The sequence below is a fragment of the Mobula hypostoma genome, chromosome 6, assembly GCF_963921235.1.
Source record: "Mobula hypostoma chromosome 6, sMobHyp1.1, whole genome shotgun sequence".
NCBI lineage: Eukaryota > Metazoa > Chordata > Chondrichthyes > Myliobatiformes > Myliobatidae > Mobula > Mobula hypostoma.
In genome coordinates, this window is record NC_086102.1 from 86,810,523 (window position 1) to 86,829,446 (window position 18,924).

General features: G+C 39.0%; 1 protein-coding gene across 1 annotated transcript in view; it reads left to right on the plus strand.

Moving 5' to 3' along the window:
• Positions 1 to 18,924, plus strand: part of LOC134348172 (plastin-2-like) — a 95,411-nt gene that overhangs the window by 26,261 nt on the left and 50,226 nt on the right. Inside the window, exons 3-5 of the mRNA XM_063051149.1 lie at positions 12,081 to 12,180; positions 12,953 to 13,110; positions 16,999 to 17,125. Coding sequence (XP_062907219.1) covers positions 12,114 to 12,180; positions 12,953 to 13,110; positions 16,999 to 17,125 — 352 coding nt within the window. The 5' untranslated portion in view covers positions 12,081 to 12,113. The remainder of the gene's footprint in view (positions 1 to 12,080; positions 12,181 to 12,952; positions 13,111 to 16,998; positions 17,126 to 18,924) is intronic.

Here is an 18,924-nt window from a genome sequence, read left to right on the forward strand (position 1 = left end):
TAAATAAAAAAGTGTCTATATTGCTATTATTTATTTTCCATGTATTATCAGAATAGTAGCAACGTCTAGGTAGCTGAATTTGAAAGATAGAAACACAAAGGTATCTCAATTTTGCTAGTTTAGACTAATAAAATGTTAGATTAGAAATCAATAATGAACAACAGATCTATTTAATTAGAGCAACCCAAGCTAACAGAGGATGATAACTTGATGTAAGGTTTTGATGGGTGAAGTGGAAGAAACTATTTCCTCTAGTTAGGGATGTGGTGATGAGGATTGCTGAATTTATAATCATCACCAATAATGAAAGGAGAGGTTGATCTTTTTTTAAACAGAAGAAATATCAGAGCATATGCAAAACCAGAAAGTCCTGGTTAATATCAGCAGATCAGACAGAATCTGTGTGTAGAGGAAACAAAGTCAATGTCTGAAGTTGATGACTAGAAAGGTTCTGATGATCATTAGCTCTTATTCTGCCTCCACAGACATGTCATTGCAACTATGCATCTTCCTTCAATTCAAGTTGTCTACCTACATTTACCTCACACTAACCTTGCCTCAATTACTTTGTAAGGTGGAATAATTAATATTCCAACATAGAAAATCAAGAACAAAACTGCAGATGATCTAAATCCAATTTTAAAAAGGCTTGAAAAGCTCAGCAGGTCTGATAGCATCTGCAGGAGTAGTTTATTCTCTATGTCCCAGACTACTTGCATCTGATTTGCTTTCACTTAAAACTTGCTTCTTCAGGAAACCCATATTAAAGTAACTGAGCAACGCAGATTGAGGTCTAGCTGGACATCATCACAGGTTTACCAGTCACCTTTTACTTCTCATGCCTGTGGTGTGGCTATCCTCTTTAGGAAAAATATTCCATTTCAACTCACTTCCATGACCACAGGTCCTCTCGGCAGGTTTATTATGATCTCTGACACCATTAATTCGTTTCCGCTAACCTTCCTTAATATTTATGGTCCAAACACAAACGAGTCAAATTTTTTTTAGGGAAGTTTTTAATTTACTTCCGGGTGCCAGTAATTCAAATATAATAATCGGTGGTGACTTGAATTGCTATTTAGATCCATATTTAGATAGATTGTCCTCCCACCCACCCTCAAATATCATGTCAGTGCAGGTCCTAAATAATTTGATTAAATCTAGGAATTTAGTAGATATCTGACGAGTTTAACATCCCACTGACAAGGACTATTCTTATTATTCTCATGTTCACAAACCTTATAGTAGAATAGACTATTTTTTGGTTGACTCATTTAATATCTCGTGTTACCAATACAAAATATCATAATAGATTAATTTCTGACCATAGCCCCTTGACAATGTCCCTAAATCTCTCCCCTTCCAAACAAATCTATTCCTGGCGTTTTAACCCCTCCCTACTCGCCGATAAGAAATTTATAGAAAATATCACCACCAGATTAAAAGATTTTATACAAATTCACAATAATGACGAGGTGTCAGATTCCACACTCTGGGAGATATTAAAAGTTGTAATTCGTGGGTATATAATTTCATATGAATACACTGCTAAGAGGGAGAGAGAAGGGCGATTATTAGAGATTGAGAATACTCTCCCAACCCTTGAAGCGACATACCAGGCTTCGAAATCCTCTGAAGATTATAATAAAATAATGAAGCTTAAATATGAGTACAATTATATCTTGGGTAGTCAAATAAGTAAGCTCCTCTTAAAAAAAAACAAAAAAAGAGAAAAACTTGCTTCTAGCCTTTTAGATCTGACTTCAGAAAATGTGTGACTTTATATCAGGATGAAAAACTTTAAATATGAGTGCACGTTCTGAAATTCATACTGTGATATGCTGTAAATGGCATGATGAAACTCAAAATGGAACCTGCTCTTTTTGTTATTTCCTGTTGCTGGTTTGCCCTGAATACTGAATTGAAGGCGCACAATTGTTACTCAAGATATCAAAATTTCATATAGTAAATGACATTTAGCTCATATTAAGTGGAGTTTCAGATCTGCTTCCTAAGTAGGCTTAGGCAAAAGAGTACACTAGAAGCTAACGGCATGATGTTGAAAGTAAAACAATCAATTTAATATTCAACAAGGGGGCAGGTTTTAAACCTTAGTTATACCTCAGTCTGTAGTGGGACAAATAATTGCCAAGTTACCACTGGAAGACTGCCAATGTGGCAGAACATTTTATTTTACTATTTGTCCAATTCAAAACTGGGTAATGAAATTTTCATTGAGAAAAACTTGCATTTGTGTAGTGATTTTATAAGCTCAGCACTGTTTTAGAGAGGAATTGAGACGAGCTGTCGGCCATGCTGTCACCCCTCATTCTGAAACCTGATACCAAATCTGTAGGGAGCATCTTTGGCATTGTGAATTTCGAACAGGAAGGCTCTCTTTAGGCCACTTCTTTGGTGTTGTGGAGAGTCACAGAGACATCAATTCAGAGTAACATACAGCAAGGAAACTGGCCCTCCAGCCCATCAGGTCTGTGCTGGCTACCAGACAAGCATTTATACCAATCTTAAGTTAAATAAGTTTTAAAAAAATTTCCTCCACATGCTCTTCAAATTCCACTGCATAATCTATCACTTACCTACACAATAGGGACAATTTACAATGGCCAATTAATCCACCAGGTCTGCATATTGTTGGGATGTGGGAGGAAACCAGAGAACCTGGAGGAAACGCACACGTTTAGAGGGGAAGCTCCACACTGACAGCACTGGAAGTCAGGATTGAACCTGAGTCTATGGCGCCTTCAAGCAGTAGTACTACCAAATGCGCCACTGTGTCATACTGCACCCGCTGCCTTGGAGATGGCCTGTACTTTCATATCTGCTGCTATGCTGACCATGCCCCCTCCCAACAGTCCTAATCTTCTTTAGATTGCCTTAAAGTGTTGCTGTGTATTTCCTGTGCTCCCTGGTGCTGAGTTCTGTTTTTAAGTAATTTCCTTGCTTTTTCTAAATGAGAAAAACCACAGGCCTGTCCCTGACATCATCTCATGGAACACAAGCCGATGTGTTCAGGCCGAAAAATCAATCCTGGTGTATCGTTCACTGGTCTTGTTAGTCTTTAAAAATCTGAGGGAGAAAATAAATAGTTTCAAGTCAAAATCCTACATCAGGACTGAGTTCCCCGTCAGATTGCCTGTTGTGCTAGTAATCTAAAGGACTGGATTAACAATGCAGCCATGAATTCAAATCCCATCAGGCCAATACAGAATTTAAATTCAGGTAATAATCATGAAGTGAAAAAAAGACTATTAGGTAATAATGATGATTACAAAACCTACAATATCATCGGATTGTCCTAATGTTCTTCAGGGAGGAAACTGCCATTTTACCTGGATTTTTATTTATTCTGGGGACTTTTATAACCTTTCCTGCATTCTCCTTCCCTTTTACTTTATCCTCAGTTTTCCAAAACGGTGAAGTGACACCACCCCCATTTTATTGAATTTAAAGGCACACTAACCCATCCCAGTGACTGCAATTTTGCCCTATCTACTGCCAGTCCTTGCTCACAGTCTCACTACACACTGCATCTTCTTTTACACCACCTGCCCCATCCTCTGCTCTGTCACTGTTGTAGTATGGTTTATATAAGGAAAACTTAATTTAAGGAGTAACTTTAATTAAATTGCTTAGAATAGACAGCAGAACACTGTATGAAACATGCAGACAGAGACTGTTCATTCTGCAAGTGATATAGAGCTTTAATGGTTTCTGCTTGTCAATTTGTGTTATCTTAAAAAAATCTTTTCATTCACAAGACTGTTGGATAATTTTACAGCTTAGTAAATATAATTGAATTTTAAGATCTGATAAAATATTCACATTTGTATTTTTTGCAGTCTGATATACTTTGCAAAATTATCCATTTTAGGTTTAGTAATCCAGAGAATATCTCAGGGAACAGGTGCTTGATTAGCTGTTGGCATCAGTCTTGTTACTAGAGCAGAGAACAGCACAAGAGCTGTCAAGTTAATCCTCCACTTGGGATCAGTGCTGCTCAGAATTTCACTAAAATATGAAGAAAATATTAATTATGTATTTGCTTAGGGAAAAGTTTGGCATGGATCTTGATGAAGCTGGTTGGTCTGCTTTCCCAGTAATATGCTCAATAGGAGATGGAATTTCCATGTGGGGTGTAGCTTCACACGGACGCAGCACAACACCCTGCAGAGCATTATCCTAATGCCTCTTACCAGAAGCTGCTGCATTTCTGATCCTATGTCTTAAACAAGTAAACAAAAGGGAGTAGTAGTGGAATAAAAGCCAAACTTAGAATTTACAAAAGCTTTCACAGATATAACTCTGTTGTTCAGGAACTCAGCCTGGTATTCCTGCATTGGTTTCTGTCCATGTCTATGGAATATGAGGACTTGCATTAATATACCGCTTTTCATGACCTTTGAATAGTTATTTTAGTAAACTTTTCAATACTTTATTTTTAATGTTAAATCTTTAGATCTTACTCCAAGTATATTTATAAGAACATAAGAAATAGGAATAAGTCATCGGGCCTGTGAGCCTGCTTCAACATTCAATAAGATCATGGTTGATCTTGCCATGGACTCCACTCTACCTACCTGCCTTTTCCCTATAAGCCTTAATTCCTCTAATATGCAAAAATCCATTTAACTACTGTATGTTTGAAATATAATTAATGAGTTAGCTTCTGCTGCTTCCCTGGGTGGAGAATTCCACAGATGCACCATTCTCTAGGAAAAGCAGTTCCTCCTCATCTCCATCCTAAATCTACTGCCCTAAATCTTGAGGCTATGTCTCCTTGTTCTATTCTCACCTGCCAGTGGAAACAACTTTACAGGCTCTATCTTATCAATCCCTTTCATAATTTTATATGTCTCTATAAGATCTCCTCTCATTCTTCTGAATTCCAGTCAGTGTAGTCCTAGGTAACTCAGTCTCTCCTCATAGGCTAACACCTCATATCTGCAATCTACTTGGTGAATATCCTCTGCACTTTCTCCAAAGCCAGTATATCATTTTTTTAACAAAAAAGGGAAACAGGAACTACATGTAGCATTTCAGGTGCGGCCTCATTAGTCCTTGTACAGTTGCAGCATAACCTCCCTGCTCATAAATTCAGTCCCTTTAACAGTAAAAGCCAACATTCTATTTGCCTTCTTGATAATCTGTTGTACCTGGAATCCAACCTTTTGTGATTCATACACAAGTCCCTCTGCACAACAGCATGCTGCAATTTTTCACCATTTAAAGAATAACCTGGTCTTCTATTTTCCTTCCAAAGTGAATTACTTTGATTTATCATTTTTTACTCTACCTCTCAGGCCCTTGCCCATTCACGTAACTCCAACCCTCTGCAGGTTCACTGCATCTTCTGCACAATTTGCCTTTCTACTCAGTTTAGTGTCATCAGTAAACTTAGCTAGGCTAACACTCAACCCCCTCTTCCAAATCATTAATGTATATTATGAAGAGTTGCAGGCCCAGCTCTGACTCCTACAGTACTCTGCCAATCAGAGAAATACCTCATTCCAACTCTCTGCCTTCTGTTGGCATGGAAGCATGTTGATACTTGCAGCACAATCCTCGCTGATTTGATTTCAGAACCAGAATCAGAATTAGGTTTATTATCACCGGCATATGTTGTGAAACTTGTTAACTTTATGGCAGAGGGGAAGAAGCTGTTCCTGAATCAATGAGTGTGTGCCTTCTGCCTTCTGTACCTTCTTCCCAATGGTAACAGTATGAAGAGGACATGTCCCGGGTGGTGGGGGTTCTTAATGAGGAACACCACCCTCCTAAAGCACCACTCCTTGAAGATATCTTGGATACTACAGAGGCTAGTACCCATGATGGAGCTGACTAATTTTACAAGTTTATGCAACTTACTTCGATCTTGTGCAGTAGCCCCCACCCCGATACCATATAGTGATGTAGCCAATCCAGAATGCTCTCCACAGTACATTTGTAGAAATTTTTGAGTGTTTTCCTTGATAAACCAAATCCCCTCAAACTCCTAATGAAATATAGCTGCTGTCTTGCCTTCTTTATAGCTGCGTCAATATGTTGTGTCCAGTTTAGGCCATCGGAGATATTGACACCAGGAACCTGAATTTGCTCATTCTCTCCACTTCTGATCCATCTTTGGTGATTGGTTTGTGTTCCTTGCCTTACCCTTTCTTGAAGCCCACAATCAGCTCTTTGGTCTTCTGTATGTTGAGTGCAAGGTTGTTGCTGTGACACCACTCAACCAGCTGATCTATCTCGCTCCTGTACGCCCTCTTGACACCATCTGAAATTCTGCCAACAATGGTTGTATCATCAGCAAATTTATAGATGGCATTTGAGCTGTGCCTAGCCACATAGTCATGGGTGTGGAGAGAGTAGAGCAGTGGGCTAAGCACACACCCCTGAGGGATACCAGTGCTGATTGTCAGCAAGGTGGAGGTGTTATTTCCAATCCACATAAATTGTTGTCTTCTGGTTAGGAATTCAAGGATCCAGTTGGAGAGGGAGGTACATGGGCCCAGATTCTATAGGTTTTTGATCAGGACTGTAGGAATGATGGTGTTAAATTTTGAGCAATAGTCAATAGACAGCATCCTGACATAGGTATTTGCATTGTCCAGGTGATCGAAGGCTGCATGGAGAGCTATTGAGATTGTGTCTGCTGTAGACCTATTGTGGCAATAGGCAAATTACAGTGGGTCCAGGTCCTTGCTGAGGCAGAAGTTGATTCTAGCCATGACCGACCTCCAAAACCATTTGATCACCTTAGATGTGAGTGCTACTGAACAGTAGTTTTTGAGGCAGCTCACGCTGCTCTTCTTGAGCTTTGGTATAATTGTTGCCCTTTTGAAGCAAGTGAGAACTTCCGACTGTAGCAGTGAGAGATTGAAAATGTCTTTGAATATCCTCACCATTTGATTGGCACAGGTTTTCAGAGCCTTATCAGATACCCCATCTGCCTTGCGAAGGTTCATCCTCTTGATAGGCAGCCTAACTTCGACTTCCAGGACAGAGATCACAGGGTCATTGGATGCCACAGGGATCCTCATAGCTGTGGTTTTATTTTCTCTTTCAGACCGAGCTTGAAAGGTGTTGAGCTCATCTGGTAGTGACCGTTGTTGCCATTCAAGATGTTGGGTTTTCCTTGATGTTGTTAGTGGCCTGCAAATCCTGCCAGAATTGACATGCAACTAATGTTGCTTCTAACCTCTCCTGGAATTGTTTCTTGGCTCTTGAAGTAGCCCTCCTCAAGTTATACCTAATTTTCTTATACAGACCTGGATCGCAGACTAAAATGCCACAGATTTACCCCTCAGGAGATGACAAACCTCCTGGTTCATCCACGGCTTTTGATTTGGGAACGTACAGTAAGTTTACTTAGACACACGCTCATCCACATGGGTTTTAGTGAAGTCAGTAACAACTGCAGTATACTCATCCAGATTCGAAGATAACTGACTCCCTGAACACAGTCTAGTCCACTGATTCAAAGCAGTCCTGTAAGCGCTGCTGTGTTTTCCTTGTCCATACCTTCTAGGTCCTCACTGCTGGTGTTGCAGTCTTCAGTCTCTGCCTATACTCAGGAAGAGGAAGCACAGCCAAGTGATCAGACTTAGCAAAGTGTGGGCCTGGGATAGCACGAAAGGCACTCTTGATCTTAGTGTAACAGTGGTCCAGTGTGTTATTTCCTCTGGTATTACAGATGATTTGTTGATAATAATTTCATGACTTTATCAAGCTGGCCTGGTTACAAATGATTACATTTGACACAAATGATACATTTCACAGTGTTTGATGTACGTGGATAAATAAAGCAAATCGTTATTGGTTAATCAATCCTCTATCCATGTCAATAATCACTGTACCCTCAACTCCATGCATCATTATCTTACGGATAAGTATTTTGTGCAGCACCATATCGAATGCCTTCTGGAAATCCAACCTTACAACATCTACCTGTTCTGCCTATGCATTATGCTCATTATATACTCAAAAAACTTCAGCAAGTTTGTCAGACAGGACCTGTATTTTCTGAATCCATACTGTGTCTACTGATTGTAACACTACTATCCAGATGTCTCGCTATTTCTTCCTTAATGATTTATCACCAAATGTAATTTGCTAATCTGGAACCTGAAGTATTCTCACTCCAACTCAACTACTACAGTTTGGGAATGAAGCTTAAATTCCTGCAGAATGTGGGTGGAGCCACGACTATATTCCCAAAGGGAGCTCATGAAATATTTTCAAAAATGTCATTTGTCATTCGATGGGAGTTCTGCTTAAGGATTGCAAAGGAATATTCTTGAAAATGATTCATAGTTAAAATTGACTTTGCTGTTGCTAATTTTTTTGGTTTCAAAATCCCAGGAAATAAGGCTGTTACACTTTTTAGCTCTTTTATCAATAAATGATGGAAAATAATATTTCCTCTTTGTTAGGTCCATCACCAAAGTTGTTAACCTTAATAAATTGCAGCCTAATGTAAGTATAAAGTCAGCTGTATCAATATTTCAAAAGTGGGTCCAGATCAAACTGAATTGCATTCTTTATATAGCACTAGTGTGTAATCTGTTTCAAGTTTGCTTCACTACCCACATCTCAAAGGATTATCTTATTTGCAGTACAGTACATGTTCTGTGAAATGTTTTCAGAGTTCAGTTTTCAGGACCTGTTGAAAGTTGTGGAAGTGTCTTTTCTTGGAAGCAAAGAGGGAGTCAATTCACTTCCACTGATTGGTTGTGTGGCATGTACAAGGTGAATCTAGAGAGGGAACACCAGTGGCTGCAGTTTCTAGCTGCCCCTTATGCCGTTGGCATTGAGGGTAGCAGTGAAGGTCCTCCATCTCTAATGGTGCTCATGGTTTCCTTCATCATACCAAGTTTCCTGTTGGTTTTCATGACTGTCAGCCTTGCAATTCCGGGTGGGGACTCAGAAATACCATCACACTCAGATGTGGAAGGATTCCTCATGGTGTTTCTGTAACAGTTTTGTTTTACTTGTCAGGGATGTTAGAGCTGAGCTGAATCCCAAACCTGGAGGACCGGTGGACCACTCTTAGTCTGGTCTTTACCCTTTGACCTGTTTGGCATGGGTGACCCTACCAAGAGCCAAGTCATAAACCCTGACTCCAGCCAACATACTGTAGCTCTCCAGGTCATTGAGGCAGGCCAGCTTCCAGCCACAACAAGGTTATGGTCTTCCTAGAGAAGTGACTGCAGTTACTGAAATATAAAGCAAAGATTAACTATGAAAGAACCTAGAGGCTCAAATAGCATTTGTGGAGGCAAAGGAATGGTCAGTGTTTCAGGTCAAGACTCTGCATCAGGATTGAAAGTATGGAGGGAAGACAACCTCAATAGTAGAAGAGGGAAGAGGTGAGACAGAGGCTGGTAGGCAATAGGATGGGCCAGACTGGGTGAGAGGATTCCTGTGGCTGTTTATAAGGAGTTTGCACATTCTCCCTGTGACTGTGTAGGTTGCCTGCAGGTGCTTTGGTTTCCCCCCAGGTTCCAAAGCCTATGGGTTAGTAGGTCAATTGGTCATTTGGGCTAGGGTGAGGGTTTGGCCCAGAAGCGCCTGTTACCATGCTGTACGTATCTCTAAATTTAAAATAAATAAATGAAGTATGGGCAGAAGGATCTGGGAGGGAGAGGGGTGGTGCTGAGCAGAAGTTGGTAAGTGATCGCTGGAACCAGATGAGGGAGGGAAGGTGGGAAGGTGGGAATCAGATGGGGAGGGTGATAAATCTGGGAGGAAGGTGAGCAAGGGAAGAGACACCCTGAGTGGACTGGTGGGAATGGGAGGGGAACATAGGGAGAATGGATTATCGGAAACTGGATAATTCATTGTTCATGCAATTGGGGTGGAGGTTAAATGAGTGGTTGCTGTTCTTTAAGCTTGCAGTTGTCCTTGCATTGGCAATGGAGAAGATCAAGGTCAGAGAGGTTTGTGTGGGGGTGGGAAGAGGAATTAAAATGATATGCAACTGGAAGCTCAGGGTGGCCATTAAGGGCAGAGCGCAAACGCTCTGCAAAAAGTAGTGAATCAAGATTGTGCAGTGTTTCAGTGATGGGATTAGAGAGATGTTCCAAATTTACTTCAATTCCCATTTTAAAAACAAAGCATTCTATGAGTTAATTTATAATATATACTTTTCACTCCATAACAACTGTGTCTGGGTTTATAATGGAAATTGCCCATATGAGCTTGTAATATTGTAATTAGACCTTCTTGCCTATGGTGACTACAATTTCCATTGGGAATGAAAATTAAATGGAAAAAGTTAACAACAATTAGAGTAACAAATTATAGATTGTGGTTTGCATTTTGAAATTAGGTTGTAGCTGCAAAGTATTGTTACAATGTGACTATTTTGTTCGCATGATCTAAACTGTAGGCAATATTTTTTCATTAGCACTTTATGACATAGAAGTTGAAACATTCAAGCATCAAAATCAGCAAACACGAGGAAATCTGCAGATGCTGGAATTTCAAGCAACACACATAAAAGTTGCTGGTGAATGCAGCAGGCCAGGCAGCATCTCTAGGAAGAGGTACCAGAGTACTTCAGAAAATGTCACTAAGAGACTATCTGGGAATAATTCAGAGAGTGATACCTTTCTCTTTGCTTTCAAAAATGAAGCCTCTTCCTCAATTTGCAGCAAGTCATGAACGTACATCTTAATTATATGTTGCAATACTTCATTGAACTTGATTTTTGAAAATGCTTCAGGAATTCTCATAATAAAGTTTAAAAAAAACACAAGCCACTTTAAGTCAATTTGTGGAGATTCTTAGTATAGAATCTGAGAGAGAAAAATAGCATCATGTTATACAGCTCTGTGTCTGTAATAAAGTGGATTTGACTTCTACCTTCCCTGACTGAATGTCTCTAATAGGAAAAAAAAGTATTTTGTAATTAATAGAGTTGTTCCTGTTAATCTGAAAAATCTGCCACACTTTCCTCATGTACTAAACGGCATATTACCAATGAAAAACATGATGACATTTCACTAAGTTTGAACCATTCCAGTAACTTGATTTAGAGCATACAATTTCAATTGCACCTCAGTTCACTAAATATAGGTTCATAATCTGGTGTCATTGGAATCTTAAGTATTTTATTTGAACACCTATAGACTAATTAATTCTTTTTTTCTTTATGATTATTGGTAATAGTTCATGGATTATTTATTAAATTCATGAGAAGTAATGGTTTTACTGCAATATATTCTCTTTTGATTTTATTCTCGGCCCATAAGCCCCAGCAGCAAGGTTAGCATTACCTTCAGAGGTAGTGGTGAACTTGTTTCGCTTCAAGACGATTGAAGGTTCTCTCACAAATGCGTACACAATTTTAACCAACAATGATGATCAGACGGTAATCGATATCCAAGTCAAACTGATGCTTGATTTGGAGAACTTAAAGGCTGACTCATGTCCTTGTTCTAGCTGGTAGATTGTGGGGTTTCTCGGTTCTTTCGGAGCTTTGACAAGTTATTGCGGTTGAATTTGTACTTGATACAATGTTGTGTGACAGTGCTAAAGAAGATTGAATGCCAATCAAACTCTTTTATTTGGAATTATGCTCAGTAGTTCGGACTTTCAACTTTATGCAGGTTTCATGTTTTATACAGAATATATTAATAATTTGACAAATTAAGGCTCAAACTGCAAACAGAAGTACACCTGATTTAGGTGTAAAAGTACACTTCTAGCCAAATTCTAGTGTGGGTGAGCGCATGAATACCTTATCAGAGCCCTTTGCAATGTATGTACGGATAGGTTGTGCTATATACTGATGCCAAATTCATCTGAAGTGGGAGCATAAGAGATCTTACAAATGCTGGATGTCTTAAACACAAAAGATGCTGGAGGAACTCAGCAGGCCAGGCATCAGCTATAGAGGGAAATGTACAGGTGACGTTTCAGGCCTTCAGAGGGTCTGAGCCTGAAACATTAAGTAAAATATATTTTCTTCCTTGATTAGTAATGAATGCTGTTGAGAGAAATTACTCTTTTTGACTTGTAATATGCAGATAATAATCAAAATATTATAAATCTGGTTTCAGGTTAGCTTGCCTTCATAGAGATATTTGAAGACCATGGCAGAAGTACCACAGATCTCCAATGAAGAACTGGAAGAACTTAAAGATGCATTTTCAAAAATCGGTGAGTATCTTAAATAAACAATTTCAGCAGTAGTAAACCAGGAAGGACCATTGATCCTGCCTGACTACAATGGAGGAACATAAAAGTATGTCTCAACTGAAGATGGAATCAGCAATTTCTGACCTTGCTAAAATACCTGCTGCATGCTCTGTGAATAATTCTGTGTTGGTGGCTTTAAAAATGCTGTGGAGGAAACAGCTGAAAGTCACTTCCAGATGAATAAATTCCAGATCACGGGCAAAAAGGATATATTTTTCCTCAAGCATGGGACAAATTACTTATCTTGCATCAGTTTAAGTTATTCAATCACCGTTTTAGTCCAGCAACACTCAATTGTTTCTGGATAAATGCTTCTAAAAATAGTGGAAATTTCATTACTGTACTCAATGCAGTTAGTTTAAATAAATGTGCCAAGATCCAGAGGGAAACCAGTGTAAAGGTAATAGAATTTGTTGCTACTGTTATTGTTTTATTTCCCCCTGTATACACTAAATTTTGTCACTATGGTGATCTCTGTGGTGCTGACTGTGTGCTCTTCCTACTTCCAGAATGGTAGAGTGGATTCCCAGGGAACTCCATTGTACTACACTGTTTCTGGAGGCCAGTAGTGGGGTGTTAGGGTGGTCAAGTTGCAGCTAGCCATCTACTTAACCAGAAAAAGAACAATACTTGTCTGTGAGCAGTGCTTGAATCCATCACACCCTTCGATGAATGAATCACTTGCAACATTAGGTTTTTAAAGGCTTTAATTAAACCTAATTTTGTTTTTCAGATGTCGATAGCTCTGGATACATTGATAGCAATGAACTTCAAAATCTTTTTAAAGAAGCCAATCAACCAATCCCAGGCTTCAAAGTCCGTGAACTAAAAGAAAAGTTAGCAGAATCTGGAAATCAGAAAGACCGAATTAGTTTTGATGAATTTATTGAGGTAGGTTTCTTTTGTGCCCTTTTGGTTTACTTCTGTTGAGAAGGTCAACATATGAACATTATTGTTTGACCAATCGTTGCTGAAGGAACATTGAGAAAGATAGGAAAAATGTGTGGATCCCTTTTATTGAGATACTTCAGATGAACCTCCTTAATATACCAGCTGTTTAGGACATAACAAAGTCTTGCAAACAGTAATAGAGTAACTGACTAATTTATTTTAAATTTAAATGAGTGGATAAATCAGTACTACAAAACTTTTCAATGTCTATTGGAGAGGTCAGACTGATTCCCTTTTTAAAACCTGACCCAAAAGATAGTGTCATTTTGATTTAAGACACATGTAATTCTTAGTGTAGCCCTTGGCTTAGTGTAAATGATGTCTGAGCTCAAAATAGCATCTCTTCAAAGCACTCAACACATGTGTTTTCACACATGTGCATGTTGCTGCCAGAAGCAGTTTTACTGACCATCCCTGTTTCAGAGCAAAACACAAGTTTGTCTAACTTCTAATCCACACAGCAGGCACCAACCACCCTCTGTGTAAAATAATACCATTTAATGTTGAAATTAACCTTCAAATTATCGGTTGTATTGACACTTAGAAACTTTGATTTTCAAATTCTCTTTCATGTTTTTATATTCCTCCTTCTAATAACTATAGACCCCCATGGCCACAGTTTTGCAAATTATCTTCCTCCATTTTCCCTTCTTATGTATCCCTATTTTAATTACCTGATCATTTTCCAATATTCCTTCAGCTTCCAAAGTCATAAGTTCTGGAGTTCCTTTGTAAGCCTCTTTACTGCCTCTCCTCTTTTAAGATGCTACTTGAAAGCTCCTTGCCCAAACCTTTGACTGCCTTTATTTGATTCTCATGGAGTCATCCAGCAATGATAGGTCCTTAGCCCACCAAGTCCACAACAACTATCAACCTTTCATTTAAACAAATTCTATCTTACTCTTTTTTATTCTCTCCACATTCCCATAAACTCTTCCCAAATTCTACCACTTGCCTACACAGTAGGTATGTTTCTAGCAGGTATAAGGCACTCCTTCCCTCCTGCAGGTCAACCTAGGGCAAGGTGTAGCATGTTCTTAGGCCTCCCCTCCCCCCACCTGATCAGGATCATGTGAATCCATGGTGGTGGATGGTCGTATGAGCAATGGTGCACATCACAAGTCCTGGTTATACAACTGCTGACACCAGGCAGACAATCTCTGGAGAGTATTAATAATGGTTGGGGTCATCCGTCTTGTAAAGACACTGCCCTGAAGAAGGCAATGGCATACCACTTCTGTAGAAAATTTTGCCAGAAATAATCATGGGCATTGATAGAGCATGAATGCCCATGTCACATGACATAACACATAATGATGATGATACACGGTAGAACAATTTACAATCTGGATGTCATTGGAATGTGGGAGGAAACTAGAGGACCTGGGGAAATCTGAGTGGTCACAGGAGAGCATGCCATCTCCACACAGGCAGCTCCAGAAGTCAAGGACTGAACCTGGGTTGCTAGAGCTATGAGGCAATAGCTCTACTCGCTATACTACTGTGCTGCCTTCTGTCAGCTGCAAGTAACTCAAGTCAAATCTTCTGTAATTCTCTTCTCAATTCAATACTTTTGGAAGTGTAATTTAGCAAATAGTAGTTTTCCCTTGATTTATCTTTCAAACATTTTACAATTATCCTGAAATTTTTGGCATTTCGCTTTAGTTATGTAAGTCAATAACTGGAAACCATTTGCTTGTCTTAAGCTTTCATAATTTAAGATTTACTTCACATTGAAGTCAAGGATGAAATGAAGACCATTGAAGACAGATTAATATATTACTTCCAATCAAAAAAATTTATTGTAAAAATTAAATGGAGGAAAATTGCATTGTGTTGCAATTATTAAGTTTCTTTGCTGTTGGTATTTAATGGGCAAATTAAAAGATCAAGGAATCTAAGTGGAATTTCATATGGATAAGTGGGCAATAAATGCTGGTCTTGTCTTGCCTGCATCACCCAGATTCTGAAAATGAACTTAAGAAAGAAAGTACAGCAATTTTAGAAGGCAATTTGTCTCCCAAGTTGTGGCCTCTGCCACAAGCCTCACAAAAAGAACATCTGGTTGTCTGCCTTACTGATGGAATACATAATACAGTATAGGCTAGAATTGCTGTCTCTGTGTGCAGATATAAATTAAGCTTGCCATAGAAAATTTAAGCCATCATATTCCTGGGGGATATGAAATTAACAAAAGATATTATTAAACACTCTGCAGTTGAATTACACCATATAGTGGCCCCTGAAAATGTAGCCAATGTATGGTGCAATTCAACTGCATAATTTCACTTTAAAAGACTCAGTGATGTGCTGCAAATTAAAGGCATGGCGCATGAACAGTATACATGAGCAAGCTTCTGTGTACAAAATTGACCTATCATGTTGTATACTTCCAGAATACACAAACTTGCTGAAGCTTTGAGCTACCCAGAGTTTGTTAGGCTTCGGGATTAGTAGGGATTGATCATTCCATGTCTTGAGTTGGATATCCTAGAGGGTTTACAGTTTCTGTACAGAAACCAACATCTTCTTACCCCACTCCCATCCTAATGGCCTCCTGAAATTAATAAGGGTTTTGCTGGACCTTTTATTTGGATAGTTTTATTATTACTGTTCCCAGTATTTTTGCAAAACCTTGCACCATGAATGGTTGAAGTACATTATCAGGAGTGTTTAATGGGCATATTTAAAGTAAGGATCATCCCTGGCAGAAGTTAAGAGAAAGGATTTGAGTGAACATATGGTCAGATTGAAATGAGGAAGCATGATAATTCCCGTGGAGACACTAAATTCTGAGCCAGAACTGTGCAGAGCAATAGTGGGGCTAGTAAGGAGTCTGATCAGCAGTTTGGACAAGACATCTGTCAGAAAACCTAAGTTAGCTTCATGGAAAAATATTGAAGGGTATGGAGAACAGAATTAACCCAGGATTCATGGAGATAAACAGCCTGGCTAAACTATATTAACATATTACTGTGGTAAACATTGTGATTGGTCTACCCTTCTTGACGTTAGCTGTATCACCCAAAGACTGAAAATGCTGGAAACACTCAGCAAGTTAGGCAGCTTCTGGGAAAGGGAAAAACAGTTAACATTTTAACTAAAGACCCTTTATTCCGATTTCCAGTATCTGCAGTTGTTTGATTTCCAATGACCCATTATAGTGAGTGTCACACTCAGTGAGAGCACACTTACTTCTTGTCAACAGCTTGTGGGTTTGTGTTTTACTCCAGAGACCTGAGTGTATAACTATGCCAACACCTCAGTGCAATACACTGGGTATGTAATACAGTCAGGGTACTGCTGACAGTCATAATAAATTGAAGCATTATCTGCCCTCTGGTGTGAATACAAGGATTCCATAGCAATGATGGAGTTATAAAAACTCCTTGTCAATATTTACTCTTTAAACAACTTATCTATTGCACTACATTGCTAGTGTGGGATCTTCCCATGCATTAATTAGTCACCCAATTTCCTTCATACCTGAACTTTAACAGTACCTCATTGGTCATGGAAGACACTATAGAAATGCAATACTTTTCTAATGCATTATGATGACTTGTAGTTGTGGTACTGTAAGTTAGTCCCTGCCTATGCTCTAGGTGTCCTCTTGCTTATGTAGTTTTGTGTGCTTGGCAAATGTTTCTCACTGGGATAAAGCATAAATACAAGGCTACTTACAGCAGCACCTCATTACATCTGGTCCTCAGACAGATAAGATTGTCATCCATTCCTGCCTTGTTGAACTTTATAAACCTTACTTCCAAACTGCTTGATATTGATTGTTTTAACTCCACCATTGAAACATATCTTGCACTTTCACAGCTTTACTATGGTTTAAAGAGTGACGATGTGGCTAAAACTTTCAGAAAACAACTCTTGAAGAAGGAGGGAATATGCGCTGTTCAAGGAACTGAAAAGTCTAGTGAAGGAACTCAGCACTCATACTCAGGTACCATGGGGTGACTTGTTTATTTTGTGTGGCCCAGAGGAAACCTGACTCTATTTGGTGTTATAGATTTGATTGGAATGATTTTAATTCTTGCCGTTAAGGGGCTTTAGATGTGCACATGAGAGAGAAACAGAAAGGTATACAGACAAATTGATACAAAACTGGGAAGAGGCTGATTCAAGTTCAAGTTCAGTTTATCGTTATTCAACCATACACGTGTATACTGCCAAATGAAACAACGTTTCTCCAGACCAAGGTGCACAACACAGTACATATAACTCGAACACACAACATTTATTAACTTATTTAGTGATGCAGCGTGTAGTAGGCCCTATGAGCCTCTCTGCCCCAGCAACCTTCTACAAGCCTGATTAACCCCAACATAAAGTAATAGTACCAGTAATAAATTAACAAATAATAAGATGCATTTATGACACAAGTTAAAAAGTAAACAGTATAACGCTGCTGGCTCTTCATATGTGATGAGAACTGGGTGGTGGTAGTGAGGTTCAGGTAGTCTCAATGTCTGGGGGAAGCAGCTGTTCCCCATCCTAACAGTCCTTGTCCTAAAGCTATGGTACCTCCTACCCGATGGGAGAGGGTCAAAGAAATTATTGGAAGATGGAAGGGAACATTGACAATGCTAAGGGCCTGCGGACACAGAGGTCCTGATAAATATCTTTTTTTTTAATATAATTTTTATTGAGTTTTCAAGTGATACATGAGAAAAAAATATCTACCCTCCCCCCCCCCCGATATATACTCCTACTGATAAATATCTTTGATGGTTGGAAGAGAGACCCCACTGATCCTCTTTAAGTAAGGACTCATTAGTACAGTAAGGTAGTTTAATCATAGTCTCAGAGAATTGCATAGCAGAATACTGATCATGGGTCCTGGAAGCATAAGTGATGGACAGTCGAGGAGCATTATTTCATTGAGTGCTACAAGCTCATTAACTATTGTTCAGCTAATTCCCATAAAATTGAACTAGTCTCTGGATAAAAGAGAATAAGGACATTATTCAAAGATATGCCCAGTAATGAGAATAACATCAATATTTTTCAGAGATCTCCTGTACATGTGTCAATAGTATGTGGTAGTATTTGACCCTGGATAATAAAATGAAGCAGTATTATTGGCTAAAATGGTTAAAAGAATAAGAACAAGTGCCAGTAGGAACATCTTCACATTTTGATGTTTAACATTTAGAATGGTCTTCATAAACAGGCGAGCCAGGTGAGGTGTGGACCTTATTCAAATTCTGGACTGAAGGGCCTTCCCTATCTGTGATAGTTATTTTAAGAGATGTCATTCAGACTAGGCCCTTTCAGCCCTTTGAACCACACGTCCCAGCAACCTCCAACGACCCAGTTTAATCCTACCTTAATCACGGGACAATTGACAGAGACCAGTAACCTATCCAGTGCATCTTTGGACTGTGAGAGGAAACTGAATGTCTCAGAGAAAACTCACACATTCCACGGGGAGGACAAACAGACTTCTTACAGAGGATGCTGGAATTGAACTCTGAACTCCGAAGCCCTGAGCTGTGATAATGTCGTGCTAACCACTCCACCTCTGTGGTGCCCATAAATCTACTACTTTCATGTGCCATAATAATGGAGTGCATATTAAAAATAATCTCATGCTAACCTTTTTGAAATATGACTCACTGTTATTTCTGGTAGAGGAATATACATTAGTGAGTACTGCATAGTCACAATATTTTCATAAAGGTTTGTGTATACTGGATAAATTTTAGTTATAACTAGCAAGTTAACATAATTAAATAGAAA